At 39.4% G+C, this 24634-nt stretch overlaps 5 protein-coding genes across 8 annotated transcripts; 2 read left to right on the top strand and 3 right to left on the bottom strand.

The window, feature by feature from the left end:
• Positions 1-1389: 1389 nt before the first annotated feature.
• LOC144195407 (mevalonate kinase-like) lies at positions 1390-6124 on the bottom strand. The gene is made up of 10 exons (XM_077715022.1): positions 5829-6124; positions 5501-5648; positions 5232-5376; positions 4346-4501; positions 3620-3723; positions 3419-3464; positions 3167-3257; positions 2712-2831; positions 2377-2530; positions 1390-2109 (listed from the first exon to the last, which is right to left on the bottom strand). Exons 1-10 carry the CDS (start codon positions 5904-5906, stop codon positions 1958-1960), a joined length of 1194 nt encoding a protein of 397 aa, XP_077571148.1. The 5' UTR covers positions 5907-6124; the 3' UTR covers positions 1390-1957.
• A 227-nt stretch (positions 6125-6351) lies between these two features.
• Positions 6352-8354, top strand: LOC144196015 (corrinoid adenosyltransferase MMAB-like). Its single transcript, XM_077715983.1, has 9 exons — positions 6352-6723; positions 7228-7286; positions 7362-7455; positions 7514-7571; positions 7638-7710; positions 7779-7876; positions 7954-8018; positions 8106-8165; positions 8235-8354. The coding sequence occupies exons 1-9, from the start codon at positions 6632-6634 to the stop codon at positions 8317-8319; spliced, it is 684 nt and encodes a 227-aa protein (XP_077572109.1). The 5' UTR covers positions 6352-6631; the 3' UTR covers positions 8320-8354.
• On the bottom strand, positions 8351-11486 carry LOC144196014 (aldehyde dehydrogenase, dimeric NADP-preferring-like). Of its 4 annotated transcripts, none has more exons than XM_077715979.1 (11): positions 11431-11486; positions 11276-11361; positions 10727-10922; positions 10540-10650; positions 10186-10306; positions 10036-10121; positions 9818-9899; positions 9344-9733; positions 9094-9260; positions 8877-8976; positions 8351-8784 (listed from the first exon to the last, which is right to left on the bottom strand). In XM_077715979.1, exons 2-11 carry the CDS (start codon positions 11326-11328, stop codon positions 8585-8587), a joined length of 1506 nt encoding a protein of 501 aa, XP_077572105.1. In that variant the 5' UTR covers positions 11329-11361; positions 11431-11486; the 3' UTR covers positions 8351-8584. The 4 variants fall into 4 exon arrangements, with proteins under 4 accessions (XP_077572105.1, XP_077572106.1, XP_077572108.1 ...); XM_077715980.1 differs by having other exon boundaries at positions 11435-11458; XM_077715982.1 differs by lacking the exons at positions 11276-11361; positions 11431-11486 and adding an exon at positions 10993-11108.
• A 1386-nt stretch (positions 11487-12872) lies between these two features.
• On the bottom strand, positions 12873-20706 carry LOC144195961 (ubiquitin-protein ligase E3B-like). The gene is made up of 27 exons (XM_077715871.1): positions 20342-20706; positions 20085-20253; positions 19884-19998; positions 19469-19528; positions 19285-19389; positions 19110-19206; positions 18955-19040; positions 18776-18858; positions 18589-18694; positions 18390-18510; positions 18129-18306; positions 17447-17613; positions 17188-17355; positions 16927-17098; positions 16724-16842; positions 16438-16552; positions 16250-16349; positions 15986-16105; positions 15738-15914; positions 15560-15670; positions 15328-15465; positions 14941-15006; positions 14806-14864; positions 14554-14736; positions 14287-14398; positions 14125-14217; positions 12873-13735 (listed from the first exon to the last, which is right to left on the bottom strand). Exons 2-27 carry the CDS (start codon positions 20243-20245, stop codon positions 13544-13546), a joined length of 3204 nt encoding a protein of 1067 aa, XP_077571997.1. The 5' UTR covers positions 20246-20253; positions 20342-20706; the 3' UTR covers positions 12873-13543.
• Positions 20707-20943: 237 nt separating this feature from the next.
• LOC144195353 (BTB/POZ domain-containing adapter for CUL3-mediated RhoA degradation protein 3) lies at positions 20944-24610 on the top strand. The gene is made up of 7 exons (XM_077714926.1): positions 20944-21041; positions 21966-22179; positions 22240-22409; positions 23016-23102; positions 23185-23237; positions 23349-23544; positions 23629-24610. The coding sequence occupies exons 1-7, from the start codon at positions 21039-21041 to the stop codon at positions 23845-23847; spliced, it is 942 nt and encodes a 313-aa protein (XP_077571052.1). The 5' UTR covers positions 20944-21038; the 3' UTR covers positions 23848-24610.
• The last annotated feature ends 24 nt before the right edge of the window (positions 24611-24634 follow it).

Raw genomic sequence — 24634 nt, 5'->3', positions numbered from 1 at the left:
TCACCAATTTAGTGGAGCGGGTCTATAGAAACTCTAGTGATACCATCTAATAAACTTATGATACATTGCTAAAAGCATACTATGAGCCTCTGAAAACCACTGATGTACAACTGCCTACTCGCTTGATATTTCCTGTGTATTTACTTTAGTGATGTGGCTGCAATACAACGGATATTGCAACCAACTTCTCTTGTGAATTCCTGTTTTAATGGTGAACCACATTTGTAACAAGACTGCCATTGTTCACAGTTGCTAGACGGGCTAAAAGTTACAGCAAATAAAAATGGCAGTGTTTTAAAAGGTCACACATGCTAAATATGTGTACAGTATATGCATGTACTATGTGTTCAATCCCAGATAGGGGATGCCAACAGAGAAAGAGATCTCATTATGTAGCACAAATGAATGGGTTTTTACAAGTGTCATGGCAATAAGGACAATATAGAATTTAGCCCTTCAACTAAATGGACTGTGCACACTAAAACCTCCCTGCCCGCTCACCAGTAAGTCTAAACACCCCCGGGAAGATCATGCACAACATCATGATGTTGATGATTCTTGTCTCTATGAGCAGTGGGGAAAGTGGGCCCCGCTGAGCACATTTCTATGCCCCACTCTGGCAACACTAATGTAAACGTGCAACATTAAATTCTTCTTTTGGATAATAGGAGCTGACAATACATTGTAAAGCATGTGAGTCCACAGTCGCACATGCAAACAGTTTCTATAGGAAGTGGTTGAAGACCCTCTTAGCAAAACCGGCGGTCATCAGCAACATGACATGTTGTCAGTCAGCTCCGGTTGTGTATTCAAACTTAATGGCTCCTGACAAGCTCTCCAGCCGCACACTGGGGGTCCGGAGAGAGGGCGAGCGCCCCTGGTGAGTATGACCAGTCAGCAAATTCACATTTAGTATTTCAGGCTTCTATTCAGCTTAGATAAAATGAATGAAATTTCTTTATATCCAATCTGTCTGCACAAAAACGTATTACACGATGGTTGGCCAGTATTGACATTGTCCTTTTCTCCTATTTTTTTAATCAAATCTGTCCAATTCAAGCTCTTTCTCTGAATCCTTGGCCGTTTTTGCTCAACAATCTGAAATACTGTAAGAAAAATAAAAAGAAATGGATCAGAAGAGTAAAAAAAACGAGTGAGAATGAAAGAATAAAGAAAGAGGCGCTTCAAATGAAACCGCTCTGTTGTCTCGCTCTCTTGTCAATGTCGGTTCAATTGAAAAGCGCAGTGGTAATTAAATTCCAGCAGGGGTTAGGGGCAACTGTGCAGTGTAGTGCCAAGGGGAGGCGGGGCATAAGATTGGAGGCGGTGATGCTCGCTGAACATAAAGATGACACAATCTAAGGGGACAGAAGGGGCGCCAGGCAGAAAGAGAGGGAGGGTGACAAATGTCGTTTATTCACGTGTGCCGTGCTACTTAATCTTTGTGACATTTAAGAGGGTTGGAAAATCAAAAACTTGTAAATCCTGCAACGACCTTTTTACACTAAATCTGTAATACTGCAAACAGATCCATCTTCTCAATACGCAGCCTTTGCATCATAATTGTGACGTTTTTTGATGGTGAGAGATGTTGGGAAGACAGATAGGGGGATGCAAGTAGTATACAAGGTACACAATACTTCAAATATTGAATTTTTTTTGGCCAACTCTGAAATTATTCAACTCCCATTGGCCACATTCCTAGTCATTAATGCACAATCAATAGTTCACCCTTGTCAACATTAGTAGGAATAATTTGTGGAACTCTGTCGCCATCTAACGGACAAGGTGTACTACACGCAATTATAAAAGAATGAGATGCATAATTACCATCTGGTCCACTGATATGTACTTGAAGTGTAAACATTTCCTTGATTTAGTTTAGCAGATGGGCATACCTGATATCATGATGAATCTAAAAAGTATTGACTTGGTTATCCATGGTCATCGTAGTCTCTCAATAATGGTTTAAAATCTCTAAAACATCCTCCTTTAGGGATGCGGGAGAGTGTACTTGGACGCCAGGACCGCCAATACTTGTTTCCCAGCAATCAAAGTGGCAGGCATTCAAGTCCTGAATTGTATTCTGGATCACAGCCGTGTCCGTTTCTACAAAGAAAAGGCAAGTCTTGATGGCAAGTACTGATACAGATGGCATGAAAAACAAATGCTTGCTTCCATGATCCGCCATTTATCACAATGAATATATTTTTCATTTAGTCCTTACCCTTCTTCACAGACAAACACACTGGAAAAACATTTAAAGCATAAATGGAACAAAAATGCAGTATGTCCAAAATGGTTAGTTAAGTAGAATGCCACTAGCTAATATGTGTGAGGTTTTTTTTTCTGGACAAACACTAATGACAAACCTACCTGGTCTCAGAAGAGTGATGCCACAGCCCCCTCCTCCAGCGCCCGTTAGCTTGCTGTGGAGACCCCTGGCGAGCGTGACCCGACACAGGGTATCCAGGGTAGGATGTCCCACCCCCATTACATTCAGATGATGTTGGTTAATATCAATGAGCTCCTGAAAGTTCAAAAACAAAAGAGACATGATGAAGTTTCTGATCTAGTGTTATTGATGGAGTTAATGAATGCTTGAGTTCAAATAATGATGCTGTTAACACCAGTTTAACAGTTTGAATGTATTTGATCTGTTCATGTTTTTTTTGTATTGGGTATTACGTTTCTTAAATATGGACACATACTTCTAAAATATTGTAGTGCTCTCCTGTAATTGGCTCAGACGTCATCTCGACAAGTGTTTTCTCACAAGTGCAGGAAATGGCATCGACAGAGTCGAGCACAGAGGTCAAAATAGTTGGAAACTGTGGGGAGGGATAAAAGCTTTTGAGCATGCACTTGAATAAAACTCTTGTACATTGTTAGATAGACTCATTTTATATAATAAGAAAAACATGCTGTCATAAAAAAATGCCCTTGCCTGACCATAACACAGCAAAAAAAAAAACGTATATGTTAAAGTGTGTGGACCTGCTGCTGTCGCCAAGGCAACGGCCCTTGAGACTACTGGCTAAGATGTCATTTTAATATGGCACAAGAACACTCAGATTTTGGAGTATGTGTCATGCAAAAGAAATGCCTGTGCTATTAATTATAACCTCAGCAGGTAATGGACAGGAAAGAAGAAAGCATTTAGTACCTTGTTAATTCTGTCCTTCACCCTGGCGACAAGTACCTTTGTGCTACGTGGCACTTTAGTGTTAGTGAGGAGGATTCTCAATAATGGCACCCTGGAAATAAAGCAAGAAAAAAAGAATGTTGAAGCAAATTTGTTCTTAGTCCTCCTGCTTAGGCGGCAATTTATTCCCATTGACATCAATTTTGTGGAGAAAAATATGCGCTGTGATTTTATAAAAGCCACTCTGCGGTGTTTAATCAGTGGCGGTGCTACCTGCTCAGTGGTATTATCCTCCCGGCCAAGAACCTCAGCATGCCTCCTGCACAGAAACAAATCAGTCATTAAAGAGATAATCATCTGATGATAATGAACACTGGAGCTGCACATAATACCCCAGTGAATCTATTAAAAGAGAGCCCACGAAGGCACAAAGGTGGCGTTACATTAAGCACTATACCATATGCCAGGCCTCACCCCATGTCCCTACAGCGTTGTCTACTCCAGAAGGATTACCATGGATGATCATCTCGCCCTGGAAGGCCCAGCTGTTGATCAGCTCCAGCTCCTCCTGACACCACCTGCAAACATTATTCTCCATCATTTCTAAGACCATTTCCCTCGAGGGTTAATGGGGAAATACTATAGAAATGGTTGATTTATGAACAATAAAATTATGTCACTAAAACTTGTATAAATATTCATTATTGGGGGAAAATGTCTTAATTTGATCCTATATCTATCATATATACATATGTATACATATGTGTACATATATATATACACATATACACATATATATACATATATATACATATATACAAATATATACACATATATACACATATATACACATACATACATATATATACATAAGTACATATATATATATATATATATATATATATACATACACATAAATGTACATATATACACATACACATAAATATACATATACACACACATAAATCTACATATACATAAATATACACATTCATACACAGATGTACATGTATACATACGGTACTTTTTACTGTACTGTTACTTTGTCCCATCACTGCTCCATACAATAATAACAGAGAAGAATATATAGTCATCTATTCACTATTAAAGGGAAAACCAAATCAAGGATTGAACTCAAAGTTGCTATGCAGTATGGGCTCGTGGCTGGGTTCACTTTAACATAGTGCATAATTCTAATACCTGGCAGTGTGGTCCCAGACTTTGAGAGGACTGGAAATGGCTCCACCAGCACAGAGCAGAGCTGCGGCTAAACACACGGAGTAGGCGGCACTCGAGCCCAGTCCCGCACCCGTCGGCAGCTCTGACCACACTGAAATTGTCAAACTTGGCAGCTCTCTGGAAGCAGAGAAGAGGAGAATTACTGCTGTGACGTTAGCTGAAGTGCCGTCCGCATAGAGCTCTGCCAGCACATCAATTTATTCTGCTTGACGTCGATGCCTGCTACCAGAAAGAATAGAAATCAAACAATGTTTATCAAGCAAAAGGAAGCACGTTGAAGGTCTCATTCAATTTCATTATTTCTGAAGCCATTACTCCTGGCAATCATGACTGTGGCAATTAAAGCTCCTGATGATAGTCATTCGTTCATTTTCCGCACCGCTTATCATCACAAGGGTTGTGGAGACTCCTGATATGAAACAAAAGATCCATAGCCTCTGAATTTCTATTTTCTCGGTTTATTAATGCAGTCGTCGGACATTTTTTCACTACATCGGGGATTTTTTTTCCTTTTTTAAATAAAGGTGATCCTACTTCCCTTTTTTTTTTTGTTTATCGCGGCCATGTCTGGTCTATATTAGCCGCAATAATCGAGGGATTACTGTACATACTTTATTTTCAACTCACTGTTGTACATAACCATCAGTGACACAAATTCAGGGGTCAATAGGAGTCATTCTTTGTTAGATAAATTATACTTGATAGATGCAAAATGTTTTTCCTGCATGATATGAGTAGTTAATTCAAACATTAACCATAACATAAAGAAACCTGTACATTTGGTTATGAGACAAACAGATCTAGTTCTGGTATACTTAAAGTTAGATTTAAAACAAATGTATCTCACCCTGTTCCAAAAAGGCATAGGTAGATGTAGAGGAACGCCAATGTGGCCATGTTGCTTGTATCCAAGCTTCCATCTGCAACACCGAGAAATTGACGAAGTCTCCTCAAAAGTTCAGCATCAAGACGTTTTACATCCTCCTGCTTCCCTGTTAAAAAGTGACACAGACGCAATAGTAAGATGACACAGTATTTTCCATACAGTGATTGTAAGGGGCCCATATTCAGTCTGTTTTCCATGTCAAAAATAGTATTAAGCTGAACATTCCTTACCAGATGAATGATGTATAAACTGCTTCAACTCAGAAGCATCCCAACAGAGGAAGGTGTCAATGTTTGGGAGGTTGATGCAAACTTTACCATCGTTGGTGGCTTTTAACTTCAAATATGTTCTCAGATTCAGACTAACAGCAAGTGCAACCTGTATTGTTTAAACAAAACCAAACAAAATATTAAAAAAAATAGTCTATTATAGTACTAAAAGCGTATGGAATGAATGTATTCCTTTTACATTTTCATTATACCAATGAATTGAATATACACTAGTAACGCATTATAGTTTAATAAAGCATTAAATTGTCAGATTTGTTGAAAATCTTGCCTTTCCATGCACAACTGCGTGCTCTCCGTGAAGAATAGCCTTTCCAGGAGCAGATATGATGCATTCCTTCACATGCATATTTTCAAAAAAACGAATAATTATTAAAAGAACAGCAAAACTCAGCACTAGCTCTCAATCAATCAGTCATTTAGAGCTAATAGCAAGCTCTTCGGAATCGAATCAGCTCCCAATTGGAGACTAGCCAAATATTTAGAAGCATGTTAATCCCAATAATGTGAATTTAAAGGTCAACGATGAGCAAAATTAGGATTCAGTGGTCCGAAATGACGAAGCCCACTTACATTTCGTTTAGACTCAGCTGACACGACAGAACAGAGCACATGACATTTTCCGGGAAATTTTAACCAATCACACCATACCAAATCTTGTTGTCTTATTTTTTAACCAATCAACATTCGTGTTTTTCCGTTTTTCCCGGGAGTTATCAAATCGCCTGATAGTAAGGGAAACGCCCATTAAATGCTACGGAAAGAGCAAAATGACAGTATTGTAGGCTTCATATAATGTCATTCTAGATGCGCAATTTGTACTGTGAGCCAACTGGGGCTGTTAAGGCATAAAAAATAACATTGTTGCGTGTATATTCAAGTTGTATACCAGTTGTTAAATAAGTTTAACAATCATTCACCTTAGATCGGCTGCAAAAATAGCTTGCCAGTGAAGTCTACTGTTTTAAGGTGGACACCCATTACTGACGCTGACGTTTCCAACTTATCGCATCTAGTTTCCCAAATAACTGTGATATCTATCCAACTTAGTCCTAAGCATTGTTTGCAACGAATATGGCGTCCTTAGTTGTCAGACCTTCAATTTTGTGCTGTGTTTTAAAGACTGCCAGAAAGTTGAGCGATCGGAACACGTTTTTTTGGCGAAGGTTGTACAGCTTAGATTTGTGACATTATCATCTGCCATTTATGTAACGCCATTTTGACAATCAAGTAGCATGTTTAAACTACCTTGAGAAATATGCATTATTATATCATCTCATATTCTGAACCGCTTTATCCTGACAGGGGTTGCGGGGGGTGCTGGAGCCTATTCCAGCTGACTTCTGGCCAGGCGACGGACACCCTGAATTGGTGGCCAGCCAAGTGCAGGGCACAAGTCAACCATTTATGCTCACAGGGGCAATTTGGAGTGTCCAATCAGCCTACCATGCATGCCTTTAAAATGTGGGAGGAAACTGGAGTACCCAGGTAAAACCCACACAGGCCTGGGGAGAAGATAAAAAATCCACACGGGTGGACCGACCTAGATTTGAACCCAGATCCCCCGCTGTGAGACCAATGCACTAACCACTCAGCCGCCAGGCCCCAATTGATTGTTTTGAAGCAATTTGGGAAAAACTGGTCCCTTAAAACTTTGGTTCTCATTCCAGTTACGCCACTGATACAGATGATAGACTGCCCAAAATCTATACCAAAACAGGGGACAAAGGTTGGTTATGTTTCCACTGGAGAAAAAGGATACATCATTGATTTGAATATTAATATACCATATGGATTCATCTAGGCTTCTCGAGCACATTTACTGGAGAAAGAAGACCAAAGGAAGATCATATATTTGAAGCCCTAGGAAACACAGATGAACTCTCATCAGTTATTGGGTAAGAACACAATATTCAAATTTTGCCCACTACATTTTTTTACGGTCAAATTTTGCAGCTTGGCCAGAGAATTTTGCCTTGAAAGAGGACATCCATTCACATACCAGCTAGAGAAAGTAAGTCTACTTTTGGCGCAATTGAAATCTGTATATAATGACCACTTTCCCTTCTGAAATAACCAGATTCAATGCATTTTGCAAGATGTTGGCTCCAACATTGCCACACCTCAATCATCTGCAAGAGAAAGCCATCTAAGTGAGTGCAAGTGTTTACTGTTGATTTAACTGTGCATTCTATCCTAAATATATTTCTATTTTTTTAAGATCGGACTAAATTTACTGGAGCACCAATAACAGACTTGGAAACTTGGATTGATACCTTCACAGAGGAACTACCTCCACTGACAAACTTCATTTTACCCGTAAGACTAGTTATAAACTTTTAAGATGGTATGAATGTGAAATTGTCTTTTTTTAAAACCCTTTTGCATTACGACAGTCTGGAGGAAAAAGCAGTGCAGCTTTACATATAGCTCGAACCATCTGTCGCAAAGCCGAGCGCAGGTAAGTTTAAAAATGACGCTCTTGTTTTTGTCCCCGACAGGAAGTAAAGTCATTGTTATTTTAATATATCTTGTCTTCCTATTTTAGTGTTGCTCCTATTGTGCGCTCTGGAGAGGCTGATCCAGAAATTGGCAGGTTTTTGAACAGGTAAAAGCTTTAAAAATAAGGATATGTTCTTGAAGCATAAACCTAATTACATCAATATATTCCATACAGATTAAGTGACTACCTTTTCACAGTGGCCAGATATGCTGCCTTCAAAGAAAACAACAAAGAGACCATCTACAAAAGACCTGATTAATTCATATTTTGTAAATAAAAATTGACAAAAATGTATGTGGTTGACTCTTTATATAAACCTTTCAGTGAAAACATACTATTTTTCAAAATCACCATCCACTTACATTATTACAGGACAATTATGTTTTGAAATACATCACATGGCACTTTTTTTGGCATTCAAGGCCAAATAATCAACATTCCAAGAATTAGTGCTTAATTTTTGGTGATTTTTTTTACATTCAACTGAATAGAAATCCAGCTCCTGTCTGACCTCTCTACTCAAGTCACATGATTTGGCACCAGCCTTGGCTCTTCCAGGACAAACTGCTGGCCCACGTCATGAGCGAAAGATTGCGGTTGTCGTAGGGCGGGTAGCGCAAGGAAGTGACGCACTCCAAACGCGTGGTTCTTAGCAGGCATGACTTTCTATGAGAGAACGTATCAAAGCTGTACCGCCCATGATAGGACCCAAATCCACTTGCACCTGTCGCCACAAAAGCAAAGAAAATGACTACTGATATTCTGTCACATTACTAAATACATACTGTATAAATAAAACCCTGTGTAACAACTTACCAACTCCTCCAAAAGGCAGAGTCACTATCAGACTCTGAAGGACACTGTCATTGGAACAAAAGCTTCCACTTGATGTTTCAGTCATGACTCTTGAAATCACCTGCAAAATCAGAATCACAAAACATGAGAAATTAAATATAATAAACAATATAGAAATGAGATAGAGGAATCTGCCTACTGGGGTTTTACAATTCAATAATAAAACACTATAAAATACCTTGCTGTTGTTGGAATAAACATACACACATAGGGGCTTCTCTTGTTTATTGATGAAGGCAATGGTCTCATCTACGCCGTTTACGGCGATAACGGGAAGAACTGGGCCAAAAATATCTTGTTGCAGGATGGGGTCGGATGGATCCACCTCTGTCAATATGGTTGGGGCTTTGGGAAGAAGAAGAAAAACTGTTTTCTCAGGGTTTTTTTTTATAAATATTATTCCATTATATTTTGATGTGGTCTCTTACCAATATACCTCTCTGCCTCTGTCACCTGTCCACCCACGGCCACTTTGCCAGTTCTCCACAACAAGTCTTTAGCACGGTTAAAGATATCCACATTAATCATTCGGCCAAAACTGCTGGATTCTCTGGGATCAGAACCGTAGAAGCGCATCAAGCAGCACTTCAGTGCCTGGACCAGGCGGGTTTTTACTTCCGAGTGGCACAGAATGTAATCGGGGGCTACCATGGTTTGCCCGGAATTGTGGAAACGAGCCCAGGCAATTCGCTGGGCGGTCACAGTAACGTCACAATGTTGGTCGACGTAGCAGGGGTTTTTCCCACTCAGAACCAGGGTGATGGGTGTCAGACACTGAGCCGCGGCTTGAGAAATTCGAATTCCTTCTTCTCGGATTCCTGGATTTGAATACAAGAAGTCAAGTAAACTTGCCGCTGATGATTTGGTCAAAAGATCTGTTTTACTGCTGCACTTATTCTTACCAGAAAAGAATATGTGATCAAACTTCAGTTCCACAATATCTGCTAGGTCATTGATGCCTGCAAGAATTACATGGAAGCATTCCTTGAGGAAAACGAGAATTGGCCATCATTACACGTCGATCATGATCTCAGAATCATTTGACCACAAAAACCAATAGAATAAGATACTCTCCATTTGTCAGACTAGAAAATTCAGACTGTATCAGTAGTGTACTCACATTGTCCAAGTAGGAGGGGATGAGACGATGAAGAAGCGCTGCCGTGTAAGCCGCGGTCACAGAAGGACTGATGATGGCGCAGTTTCCTATGAAACAAACAAATCATGAGCATTTGTAAAATACACACAAATGTATATGGCAGGAACATACCTGCTGCAATGGCCCCTACCAGTGGCACCAAGCACATTTGGACAGGAATGCACCACGTCCCCACAATCAACACAACGCCCAGGGGCTCGTTTACGACCAGACACTCATCCAGAGTGGCGGACTGAGCAAAGTATACAGACACAATTTTCTCCTTAAAACCGGTACTCACGAGGCAATTCAACTTGTTTACTTTGCACACGATGAACAGGCCTCACTAAGATTTCGACTCTGCTAATCTTCTTTGAAAAAGAAAGCACCTCTTTGTAGCAAGGAATGTTTCCCAACAAGAGGCTATTCGGGCAACTCAATATTAATCCCAATCATGTTTTTCCCAAAACATCAAAACCATCTCACCAGGTTTCTTTCCACGTGCTGTGGTTGCATCCACTTCTTGAAGTTCCCCATCACATGTAGAGCCTCATTTTTAACCGGGATCAACTCTGACACAATCGTCTCAAAGCGCGGCTGGTTCAAGACAAGAAACCTTAAAATGATGATCCCTATTGTTTCTTTTTCTTTTTCAAAATCACAATGAGCTCACCTTGTGAAGATCCCTCCCGAGAGCATCTACAAAGTCACACTCATGTTCCTCCAACATTCGCACCACGGCCTCGAGCTGGGACAGCCTGAAGTTCTCCTTGATGCTGCGCTTGGCTTGGAAGGACACCCGTGCCCTCTTGAGCAGATCCTCATACTGCAGAGGGTACGTCTTCAGGCATGGCTCCCCTTGCCTGGTCCTACAAGATCCAAAACACAGATGACCGCAACATCTAACCCTACCGTCAAGCTGCCGTGATCCACTCTAACCTTCTGCATGTTAAACGACCATTCCTTTGACATGCAGAGCAAGCCTTTCCTTTTGTAGTCATTTCTGTTCTAGCAAGCTCTCCAGTGCTAGACTTCCTCATTGTAACCGTTAATCTCGTCAAGTAAAAGCCCCACCAGCACAACGCATAGTGAAAATCCTAAGAAAACTCCCCCCGCTAGTAGTCAGGTGATGCACATAACTAAAGGTCTGCATCAGAGAGACGTCAGTCACAATCCTCACATGCATCTTGCTCAAATCTCCAAAGAATTCAAGGAAACTCACCTAGGTTGAGATCTGAACCAGCTGGCAGGAGACGGGCTTAGTGGGTAGCTCATGGTCTTACTGCAGTTCTCAGCTCTTTGGGGGCTCTGGTTTTAAAGTACATTACACATTAGACACGAGAAGCAGCCAATGTGGTGTTTAAGAAACATTCTCACCTACAGGACGCCCTGTTTTAGACGCGGGGTTCCTCTCAGCAGGTGCTTGTAATCAGACATAATTGACTTAATAAGGAGAAAGAAGGAAACACCAGTAGGAATAGAATCATGAAAAAAAGAAACACTGACATTGGAGCAAAATGTTTATGGGATTTCTGTATACAGGATTGCACATGACAACAAAATGTACTTTACATACATGGATGATTCTTACGCAATAATCTCTCATTGTACACATTCCCTAAGCCAGTTGTTTGAAAAGACTCAAGTACAGAAGACAATGACTTTAAGAATGGATTTGCATTGTAGTAAATAGTCCACTGCTGACATCATTTTCAGTCGATGAAAAACATTATCATCATGTTGTGAACACCAACATTGCTTTTGTATTTAAGAATATTTCAGATACACACACTTTTTTGTACATTAACCGGTTTTACACATTTCTATTTAATTAAGCAGCTTTCTTGGCCAATCACACTTTTGTATTTGCTAACTTTTGAATTCGAATTTATTCTGATCATTGAATCAAAAAGTTGTACACCACAATGATAATCACTTAAGTTATCTCCATCAGACATTACATTTTTTTTTAAATTATAGGCAAAATTTACACAAAATTGCAATCATTTTGCACATTTATGGTTGGGTTTGTGGCTAAAAGATCATACTTGGAGAACACACCTCATTAGAGCAGTTAATATAAAATGTGTACACAACCCTGTTCAAATACATGGTTTATCAATATTAAAAAAATGGAAACCAAGATGAATTCCATTCCACACTATTCAGTTTACAAAATTGCAGGGGTGTATAGTCTTTAATACCAACTCTATTTATGTTGGATATGTTGAGGAGCATAGATCATTTCTGTGATCCAACAATTTTTTTTATTATTATTGTTGTTGTTGTCTTAAATCCTAATTGTGTGGTAGGAAAGACAGTTTTCCATGAAGAGAATGACAGATTTGATAAAGATTTTTTGCTTGCTGTTACATTTCTTTGAAAGCTGCAATTCTATTTCTAGTTATTCCTTGGCTAATGACAATTTTAGCCTCAAAGCCAGTGAACCAGTTTGTGACATCACCTATGGAGGCTTGAGAAAAGGTACTGTATAATTCTACGCAACATGGCTTAAAAGGTCCATAGAGAGCATCATCGCAGGCCCTAGAAAATATTGTAGTTTTATAATGGTATTACGGTGGTTGGCTTTCAGAGAATAACCCATGCCGCCGCTTCTATGGCTTTTTTTCCCCAACAGACAAAATGATTGAGAGGATAATATGGGGAGGATGGCAACATATGAGGCACTCAGCATTATTTAAAAGAGTTGGTTAGCAATGTTCTGGGTTTCGGGCATAAAATATAAAACCTTAATCAATTTGAGATGTGACAAAATATTTCCAGTCATATTTGTTGGATAGAAGATGCAAAAATGGACATGACTTTAAATATATATTTAAAAAAAATATTATTTTTCACATGGAGAAATGTTGGTGCCTCACCAGAATTGAAGCATACTTCTTTTAATACATTCCATGTTTTAAAACAATTTAAAAACTAGACAGTGTGTCTTTAAGAGGGAGAAATTGAATAAGATCATAAGACAGAGCATCTTCTGTTTTCTGGAGTGTGGAGATAAAATGATTTGGACAAATTCACGCAAAGGAATTAATCCTGTTAGGCTCCTTCCAAGATCCTTGAATCCCAAAACTGAAAATTGTAGGTGTATCACCAACGCATCATCTTCTTCGCGCCTCAAATGGCTTGCATTTGTATTGCTTTCCAGTTCTGGCATGTTCAATCCAAGAAAGATAATGGTAAGCCTGAGAAACGGAGATCGAGCAACTATAAATATGGATAGAGTGAGTTAAATACTATATGATGACCTTGGATTTCATGTGTGGCAAGGGAATGTGCCCTATTAGATTGTGCTGCAAAAACAGCATCCACCCGGTTGCCAAAGGGAGTTAAATAGTAATCCTGCAGGTGTTCAAATTTGACAAAAGCAGATTTCCTTGTCCTTCATAACTCCTCTGATGGGAAGCATCTACCAAAAACCCTTTTCCTCGGTTAAGCTATTTCATCCTGTGTGGACTGTCCTTTGGTGATCTTACGAAAGCTCAAAGCCTGTGTTCATACTGATGGCATAGCGCAGCTTGTCCCGCAAAATGCTCTTCTTGCTGTAATTGGGCAGTTTGAGTAGGTTGAAACATGTGGATGAAGTGGGAAGTCTACCACCAGGCTCCTTTTTACGGATTGTGAAAAAGCCTCGCAGGACGCTGCCAAGGGTGTCGCCGGTGTCCTGGTCACAGGGAAAAAAGAAAAAAGTAAAACACAGTTCAGGATTTAAGATCATCTGTATGATCATCTGTTTCTCAAGTTTCAGTATTGTGTATAGTATAATGTCAAAAATACTTTGTAAATGTTTTAAAGCCGACGTGGTTCGCCAATCATCATCACTTTCTGTGTGTGGCTCCAGTTTTTTAACTAGGTCTACAATGTCTTCTGTGTCTTGTGTCTGTCTTGCTACCGCAACCGAGAAATTCCCCGAATACGGGATGAAATAAAGTTCTAATCTAATTTCATCATAGGGAGCCAATAAATAATGAAAAAGTACAGCTTGTGTTCTTTTATGAAACTTGTTAAAATAGTTGGTCCTTTACTGTCTCCAAATAATTGCGAGAACCGCACCTGATCATCTGACACTTCCACACAACGGATTGAAAAGGGTGGCTTGAGGTAGGCAAAACCTAGGAGAGGAGGTCTTGAGCAGCTGGTAACAAACTAAATGAGAGCAAGATGAGTTTTAGGAAAGAGTTCGAAACAAATGACAAAGATGAGAAATTGACGTACTTTGAGGAACATTGCCCGTTCCTCCGATGTGAAATCGCTGGACAAGATGTCCCACAGCCATATGATGACTCGATGGCTGCTATGAAAACCTCCGTAGTAGACCGTGTGCTTCCTAAGCCATACGAAGAGGAAAGCATCAATACTTTTTAATAGCTTGATATATGGTAATATTTTAGAACAGTGGTGTCCAAACCTCTCTGTTATTTATTATACCTCAGAGAGAAAAAAAGTTTTGGACACCCCACCCTGAAAATGATGAACACATACTTGAGGTCATCCAAGTCAATTTCAGCGTTGTCTCCCGAGATAAGACGCTGAACCTCGGGTGTGGAAAACATGTGCAACCATTCCGGGTTGATGATGCTGCGAAAGCCTCGGATGAAAGCTGCGGTTTGCTCTTTAATCTGAGTGTGCATCCGGAAGTGAGCCATGAGGTGGATGTAGCTGAACCTGCACAGTGAATGACTCCAATTAGAATCCCATTATTGACACTAAAAACTTGAATAATGATTGACATACTTATTTTCATTGGTGACTGGTATTGTCTTCCCTCCAGGTATCAACTCGTGGCAAACTAACTGTATGATAAAAATGCAGTAAACTAACATTAAAAATATTGTGTACAACCTTATAGGTATTTTTTTCCATTTTTACCTGTCCCATTACATCTTCATCATAGGATAACGAAAGTCCAAGGTCTCCCACATCTCCATCAAAACGCTGTAAAAAATGTAAACAGTGGATATTTTGCAGCAACATAGAATGTACAGCAATTGTGGGAATATAATGTGGCAAATGGCAAAGATGCCTGAATTAAGATTTAACTAATTCACTGTAATTGACAATCACAAACGTCTTATAATTGTTTTTATTTGTAGGATTTTCCAATATTTTGCTGTATTTTTCAATGTAATTTCTATATTTAGTTTTAACTAGATTTTATCAGTATGCTATTTTAATTACTCGTGTATTAGTTTAATGCTTCATGCATAGTTGTTAACAGAAAATGAAAGCATTAAATGGTATATAGGCTTAGTAAACCTTGATGGATGTAAGGTTCTTGTAAAACTCAGAATCCAGCGATGGCAGCTCATCAATGGAGCTGTAGAAAGTGCTGTGATGATGACCCAAAACTTGACTGAGGAAGAAGGAGGCAAAAGGGACATCCACCACAATGCCCTATGAAAAAAAGAAAACACACGCAAAAATCCCAGTGTGCCAGGAGGAACACAAATTCTTGGGATAATTAGTTACTAGGAAATGCTTCAACTACCTCATATATGGCTTTCCCCAACATCTTCCCCACAAACTCAAAGAGCTGCAAATGGTTCTCATGGATGTAGGAAGTAGGTGAAGGATACAGCCTCTCATTTCCACTCGTGGTCTGATAAAACACAAAAAAGGAATAAGTACGACTACAATAAGTATTTTGTTCACAAATACTAAGTTACCTTGAACAGGTTAAGAGCAGGGTTGAAGACTTTTTTAATGATCTCTTCTAGAAACTCTTTAAAAACACCATCCTGGTCGATACCGGCTTCATCCACTCCCAAGTCGTTCACAAACTTCACCCGAATGACACCTTTTATGGAATTGACAGGTAACCGGCGCAGCTGATCGTAACCATCCTGACGTGGGAGACTTTTTATTAGGGAAAGCCATGACATTTGCCATCAATCCATCTGATTTGTGTCCATACCTCTAACATGCGTGAACGGCGAATTGTAATATGGGTGACGTGTGGCGAGGCAGAACTGGTTTCTATCAACCCGAGGCTCTCTTTCTCCTTGGTGACAATGTTCCGAAACAGCAGCACTCTCTAAAATGACATGGCAGGAATACATTGTACATCGTCATAGAAATTGAAAACATCCATCAATGCATCTTCTGACATTCATTCTTTGCCAATTTTAAAGCCAGATAAATCTATACATTACCAATATAAAATGACAAAATGACTCACATTTTTATGAGGAATAACATGTGGGATATATTGCAGTAACAGCTGGGCCCTTTTCTTGCCTTTCTCAAGCTCTTGGAACAACAAACTTGGTTTCAAGTCCCTGAAAACAAGAGATGCAAAATAAAAAAGGAGAATTGTAGTGAGCCCTGCATATTAGAGACAGAGACACATTTTGAGTTTTTATTCACTTGCGTAACCAGTGGTCATCCTGGGTAAATCTTCGCCTGCAGTCTCGTTCATAAAGGACCATCAACCAGCCATGAACACTGTGGAATAAGTCCAGTTTCTCCCCTTTGGCATTCTCTGAAGAGAAAGAATTTCTTTCAAATGACCCATTTTCATGGCTCTTCTATTGGAAACCCATTTTGATTAGATTTGTGCACTTAACTTTTTCATGCAATATCGAAGCAGTTTGAATTCAACATCGAACAACAACATGCGCTATTAAATGAATGTAAAGACCTAAAAACTGACCTAGGATACCATCCCATATCATTTTGTACACAAATGTGTTAAGAAATGATGAGATTGTATTGAGCTCCTCTATCTTGAAAGAAGTTTGTTCTTCATAGACTTCAATGTCATCCAGAATTCTGAAATCCATAAAAAAAAAATAATAATAATAATGAACAACACCAATTCAAAACCGTGAAATAAAAGAACGCGAGCGAAATTACGTGATGAGGTGGCGCGAACAGTCGCAGAAGAGCATGAGCATAGCGAGAAGCTGCTTGGACTCTTCCGTATCATTGTTGAGACATTCCATGAAAAGCTTCAGGCCTCCTTGCGGGCCAAGCTCACAGATAAAAGCCCACAACTTGGGCAAAAGATCATCAAGGTGTGTCAGACCTGCACGGAGGGAACACAATATGATAACTGTCCCTATTTAGACATTTCAAAAATATTTCAACCAAACATTTCCTGGCCCGTGTACTTACCGGTCAGAATCTGAAGGCGTATTTGCGTCAATGTGGATAGAGCAGTTTGGTAGAGCACGCAAATGCTGCACACTTTCTGAACCTCAGCAGAGTCCACTCGCTTTCCCCCGACGGGCTTCAAAATGTTTCGGACCGAGGCGGACTTTTGAAACGCTCGCTTAAAGAGGCCTGTCGGAAGAAGACGGCAATTGACTCTTGAGTACATTTCCTTTACTGCTGACATGTAAACAATGCAAACAGATTTGGATTCATGACATACTTTTAACAGGCAGGTTATTTTGCGATGTGCTAGGTTGCGCAGATAAGGGAGTGGGGTCCTGACTTTCTAGCTTCTTCGAGAGGACGTCGCTGAACAGAGTACGGATGACAGGCACACCCCACAGATACTGCAGTTGCTTGGTGACCAGCGGCATTGATTCGTTAAGACTAAAAAAATGGAGAGACAAATAAATATTAAATAGATACTTGAAGAAAGGTCAGACATGTTCACTTACTGGCCACAAAAAATGGTAAATAGAATAGTTTATGTGCACTGATATTGTTTTAACAGCAAAAATCCCTTCTAATCTTTTGTTTGCATAAACTATAAGCAGTTTAAATTTGGTTGTTAATAGAATGTAATGAAAAAGAAAAACGTTAGTATGATACAGTGCAGTTGGAAACCACTCTAAGTGAGGGCAAATGCATAAAATACTTTAATATTTTTTCAACATTCTGTACTGAGGCAGTCCTATGCATCTTGTTGATAATGATGAATTTAAAGAAATACATCAAAATTAATTTTGTTGTTTTTTTACTTGGTTCAAAATGCAAACTAAATGTGTAATGTTTTGAGAATTGTTTTTTTTTTATTCTTGCAGTTTGTTCTATTTCCCTTAAAAAAAACAATAAAGGTGAAAAAGACAATAAACCTACCAAGAACATCTTTCTCTATTACTCACCCATAATCAACATTTTGAGAGAACCAGCCCAAGACCGGGTGCCAGTGGGTGAGATTTGACTTTTTTTGAGACACATATCTCTGACAGTAGGATAACATGTCAGTCAGGTCCTTGACAAAGCGATTGGTCTCCTCTTCAATGATCCGCTCATTGAGGAAACCCAGATGAATTAAGTTACCTCAATTAACACAGGCAAGAAATGACATTATTTTCTTGGTTGAACAGCATTAGCTAAAAGTATATATTTTTTTCCTACCGTACCAAGTAAGCAGAGTGTGTGGCTCCCCTCAAGACACACACAGATATCGGAACACTGCTCCTCTCGGCTTAGAAACAAAATAAACTTCTTCAAAAGGCCATGTGTCTGGATAGAAGTAACACACTAGAGAAAAAGAAGCAACATTACAAACTCCATATGTAGGTATGTTGATAAGCCTGTTATACACAGATGACTTGCTACCTCTGGAGTGAGCGTACACAGGTGCGACGTCACAGCTGGAACGGACATGATGTGAAGGAGGAATGATCGGAGAAGGTTGTCTGAGAAGTGAGCAGCGATGACAGGTCTGATTCAACCAAAGGAGAAAGGAACAATTTGTATCAATGTGCCATTTCATCACCCTTTAAACACACGTTCATCTCCCCACCTTAGCGACAAAGTAAATATTGCTGTTAAAGTGCCTTTGGAGAGCGCTGGTTTCGAACGAGCCAAGCCGCTGGTCAGCAAGATCTGACAAGAAGAGATAAATGGCGCATGTTGAATGGAAACTAGAAACGAAAACAAATGCATCTGTCCAAAATGATTTTGTTAGTGAGTGAAAAATACCTGTAGTGTTGAATAAAATCCCTTTTGATTGAGATAACCCATGACATTCTCACAAATTCTTGTCAAAGCAGGTCGCAAAGCTTCTCCTAAAACAAAAAAAGATGGACAAATATGTTATGCACAAGGAATGAACTCTTGTCTGGTTTGAAACTTACCCTTCCCCCTGACTATTCGCCATGTTGATGTGTCCGTAAATGTGACCAGCATGGTGAGGTACAGCGTTACCAATTTATTATCCTGCATTATATCAGGCTGGAAATAAAAACAAAGTACATCATATGATTAAGCACCTTGAATATTTTGCTAATGGATCTTTGGGCCTTAACTAACCTTTAGGTTTTTCAATAGTTGACAGCAGGTCCACAGCACATCTTTAATCTGTTTCAACCAAGGGATTGTAAGATCTTTGGACAGTGCCAAAGACACATACCAAACCTAAGAGTCAAAAGTGGGAGAAAAATCAATACTCACACTTGAAGTAGTTTGGCAAATAAATGAAGATGAAAACACTCACTTTAGGCTCATTTTCGACGTCCATGCTGGCAAGAATAGCCCGACACAGCTTTTCAAACCGCTGTAAAAAAAGTAAAGAAAAAAAAACCATTAATGCAACCAGTAACTTGCACAATCAAATACGAGCTAATCCAATTTTCACATAATACTCCTTGATTTTGAGTTTGTGGTTTGTAGTTATGTCAAACTAAGGATTGTTTCCTGAACTCCGTAAAACTATTTAATAAAAATACAAAAAAAAAATAGGCATTGTTGAACCGTGGTATTTTGAACAACTTGTGTATTGGATAGAACTGTGTGCACGTGATTTTTTGATATGGTTCCACTCCTATTGCTCAATAACATGATGGCCAAAACCCAATTACCCAAACTGAAGTTACAAAAAAATCCCAACATATTTTGTTGCTTATACTCACCAACTTATCCTCCGAATGGAAGATGAATAGTAATTTACGAGCAATTTTAAAAATGGAAAGTGCATTTCTTCTTGATGTTGCAGTGGAGGACTCAAAATAATCATCAACATCTTTCCTGCAAAAACAACAAAGCGAAAAAATGTCAAAACTATGACTGCGAGAAGAAATGTTTGTCTTGCAATGAACCAAAATATGCATAACCTTATTTGCTTCTGGAGTCTGCAGCGACATAGAAATCTTCTGACCAGAGCTTGCATGAGAATTGCAGCTCTCTCCTTGTCTTTATAACCTTTCCTCTCTTCTCTAGCCTGCCTGGCTTTATCCAGGAACTCAGACTTGGAGCTTTGAGGAGCACTAAACATCTTACACCCTGAAAAATATTGCATTAATCTCTCATAAAATGGTTAAGTCCCATTAAAATAGACATGTTGGTTCTGATGTCTCCTCCCAATGCTCACCAGTGCTGCAGAACTTCTTGTCTTAAGATGTTATTTGGGCCTGAAGGCTCATCTGGTGCTATAACCCCGCAGTCATTTCGTTGCTTTGAGTAGCAGCAGTAAAAAATGTAAAATAATGTTGACTAAATCGTCATCTCTGGATAAATGAGCAATACATTGACAACTGATCTGATGGTTAGCATCCACGGCTAGTTGGAGGCAAATCTGCGTAAAATTCGTCACGCAGTCGAGCTACTCACATCGTTTTGTTTGTATTTTCCATCAGTTTAAGATTAAGGATCATCTTTTGCCAATGTCAGTCTCAAAAAACAGGAATTTTAGATCACTTTAACATGTAAACAATGAGAGACGAGTTGAACACGACCAGAAAACATTAATCTAAAGGTGTCGCATGGAAAAGTTTCCGGGTAGCAAATACATTTCTACAACGTAAACGAGGATAAATATGTATTTCATTGATTTACATCATAAGAAAAATTCATCCAATCAACCCGATTTTAAAGGGTGGCGATCATGCCATTTGTTTATATAAGTAAACGCTTGAGGACATCCCAAACAAAAATAATGTAGCTGTGCCTTTAAGGAGTCAAAAGGAATGTTGACGTCATTCTCATCTGGGCAGCCATGAGCCGGAAGGAAGTAGCCGAACGCTGACGTACGTTAGCAAGATACCTTTTCCGAGTTTGTTGTGGTTTCTATGGTAAATATCATTCCGATTTCATTCCCGATTTCCTTAAATTGCTAACAATACGTTTGTGTAGAAAACGTGTTATTTCATACGGTTGTTTGAAAGATTTTTGGCGTGTGTTTAAGCACACAAATAGCATTGATAGCAATAGCAATGATTTGATGATTCCATTACTTTGGTTTGCTTTGCACTTTAGTTTGCGCGTTCGGATTTCCTTCTTCAATTAAATTTGTTCATTATTCAATCGCTCGACCAAGAAAATGGTGATTCCAACGCAATTTTCTGTTCTCTAAAAACAATATACGTTTGTGATTATGGGTGTCGATGATCTAATTTTTGCATGCGAGTCTTAAGTCACCTGATTTAGTAGATCTAGCGATAACGAATCACGATTATATATAGTATATCGAGAATGCATATATAGAAAGGGAATGAGAGCAACAAAAGGTTTTAGTTTTTTCCCCTAAATTGAACAGCCAAATAATTCAGGGTGAGGATTTGGGGTACAAAAGATGTATGAATAAATTTATATACAAAATAATCTAATGGGAGCTATCTTAGTTCTGATTTTCATCACAACAGTGTTATTTATGTGTATGGGTTTTTTTGCACTATTCTTATGGTGTACTGGACTATATTGTTGCCTAAATCATTCACTGCCATTGAAATATTCACTGTGTGTTACCGTTGGTCAATTATAAACACCTATTAACAGCAATAGATCTCCAAACTATTTGCATCCAAAGAGTTGATTTTTAACTACACGCATTAGTGGAAGCCTTATCCTGAAGTGAGACTTGTCTTAGGATCTGATACAATGACAGTAACAGGAAACAACCGATAATTGTGTAATTTCCTTGTCATTAAGGAGAAAAAGAAAACATCCGCTCACATAGGCTGCTGTGCTACATTTTTTTCTGTCTGGTTTTGTTCCAGGAAGAGATGTCAGGAGAAAGTGCCGTGAGTTCGGCGGTGCCGGCAGCTACGACCCGGACCACATCTTTTAAAGGGTCCAGTCCCAGCTCTAAATATGTCAAGTTAAATGTGGGCGGGGCCCTGTACTACACAACAATGCAGACTCTGACAAAGCAGGACACCATGCTTAAAGCCATGTTCAGTGGTAGAATGGAGGTCCTCACTGACAGTGAAGGTAAGTGGCTGTCATCCATTCCAACTGGTGCATCGCAATACATTTGAATGCTTTTAATAGGTTGGATTTTGATCGATCGCTGTGGCAAACATTTCGGGACCATCCTGAACTACCTGAGGGACGGAGCGGTGCCGTTGCCGGATAGCCGGCGGGAAACCGAAGAGCTGCTTGCAGAAGCCAAGTATTATCTGGTCCAAGGCCTCGCTGATGAATGCACAGCTGCTCTGCAGGTACTTTCTTTTAAGCCAACTCCACAGGAGTTATTTGCTCAGTCTGATTTCTTTTTTCTTTTGCCTGTATAGTGACGCTGACATGAGGTAGATTGGGAAAAAATTTGTGAGCATCTGTGAAATATAATCAATCAAACATGGGGGCATACAGGCTGACTACTTCTACCAATGCTGATGATCATTACACTGAATCGAGATAAACTTCAAAACAAAATCAAAAAAATTATATACAAAATGCACCTCACATTCCTTTCCTCCTGAAAAACTTTAATTTCATGCTAACGTACAATGATTGTGTCCATTTACATGTTAACACAACTAGCAATGGATTGCACACAATACATTTCACAGTTTTGCGAACATTAATGGCGGAGGGATTTAACATCACTCAATTTTAAACTACAATTAAAAAAATATAAAGAGTTTAAAAAAATCTATGTACATATCTGTAAAAGTAATAGAAATTGGACAATATAGAAAACTAAATGAATAAATAATTAAAACTGGGCTTTTATGGTTTGCATAAAGGCTATTCAGCTCCACCAGGTGGCAGTCTTAACTTGGTGTCTTTGTAAAGTTTTCAATTGAATTCATTTCTTATTTCAGAACAATGAAACTTATGAACCTATGTGTAAAGTGCCTCTGATGACATCTTCTAAAGAGGAGCAGAAGCTTATTGCAACTTCAAATAAGGTAGTTTAATCTAAAATTGTTTCAAACTAGGGGCATTTTGACATATTCTCTAAAGACATGTTTTTTTTTTTTGTCTTCACAGCCTACGGTCAAACTGCTGTACAATAGAAGCAATAATAAGTATTCCTACACCAGGTAAGTGCCCTTACAATCTCAAATTTTTACGCTTGTTAATAGGATTTTTAATTTCAAGGTGGCTCTGCTGTTTGTTTTTTAATTGGTTTATTCTTTCTTCCTTTTCCTTAGCAATTCCGACGACAACATGCTGAAAAATATCGAGCTGTTCGACAAGCTGTCATTGCGCTTCAACGGTCGCGTACTTTTCATCAAAGACGTGATCGGGGACGAGATCTGCTGTTGGTCCTTCTATGGACAGGGTCGCAAAATAGCTGAGGTGTGCTGCACCTCCATCGTCTATGCCACCGAAAAGAAGCAGACAAAGGTGGGCGGATCTTTTCGTTCTACATTCTTTCCTACACAAAAGTCTCTTCTCACAAGTTTTCGTACCCCCGCTCGGCTGAACTAGGTGGAGTTCCCCGAAGCCCGCATCTATGAGGAAACTCTCAACATCCTCCTGTATGAATCCCACGACGGGAGAGGACCAGACAACGCTCTACTGGAGGCCACAGGGGGCGCTGCCGGCCGATCGCATCATCTGGACGAAGACGACGAGCGTGAACGAATCGAGCGCGTTCGTCGGATTCACATCAAACGACCTGATGATCGCACGCACCACCACCAGTGACCTCACACTCGTCTTAGCCGAAGCCTCGCACCCGCACCGCACCCGTGCCTTACGCCTTCACTCGATAGCGCCTCTCTTACACATCCATTACCAGGGGACTGTATTAGCGGATAGCTGTGCAGTAATCGTGTCTTTTTATTTTTGTCATGTTCTGACTGACGGTGATGTTTGTTCACTTAAGTAGCGATCTTTTGTACTGGACTGCACAAGCTAATACTCCTCGATGGGTTGTTCACAGTAGTTTAATTGAAATCCACGTGTTGTTTTATCGTCACGAGTGGTCCTAACATTACATTCAGGAGATAAATTAGGCGATGTAAGCAGCTCCAAATGTATGCGCTTTGAAATTTGAGTTAAATGCACATTGAGTGATTCAAGTGTTAAGAATGAACAGGCCACGAGATGGCCCTGTTTTTTTAGACATTGTTTTTATTTACTGAAAGTTGGATGCTCTATTTCAAAGTAATACCCCATATTTTGGAGGAAAGTTAGACCTCACCTGAGGTGTTAGATGTAATTCATGAAGGAAGTTGAAGTGAACAATTGTAACCAGAGATCTCCCTGGCTGCAACCAAGTCCTGTCAACATACGACAATTTAACAAGAAGAGAAATTAGAGCTGGCCTTAATCAGTGCATTTATTATGGAACGTTCAGTTTTGCACACTGTTACAAATTGATAATCACCCGTAGATCTATTGTACAAAAGTGGACAAATATGTATGTTTTATATTTATACTCATTAAACAAATTTCTATAAATGTATTCGTCTCTTGTTTCAGTGATTGT

Source organism: Stigmatopora nigra, chromosome 4 (assembly GCF_051989575.1).
Source record: "Stigmatopora nigra isolate UIUO_SnigA chromosome 4, RoL_Snig_1.1, whole genome shotgun sequence".
In the NCBI taxonomy this organism is placed as follows: Eukaryota; Metazoa; Chordata; class Actinopteri; order Syngnathiformes; family Syngnathidae; genus Stigmatopora; species Stigmatopora nigra.
This window is presented reverse-complemented; position numbering and strand designations above follow the sequence as displayed.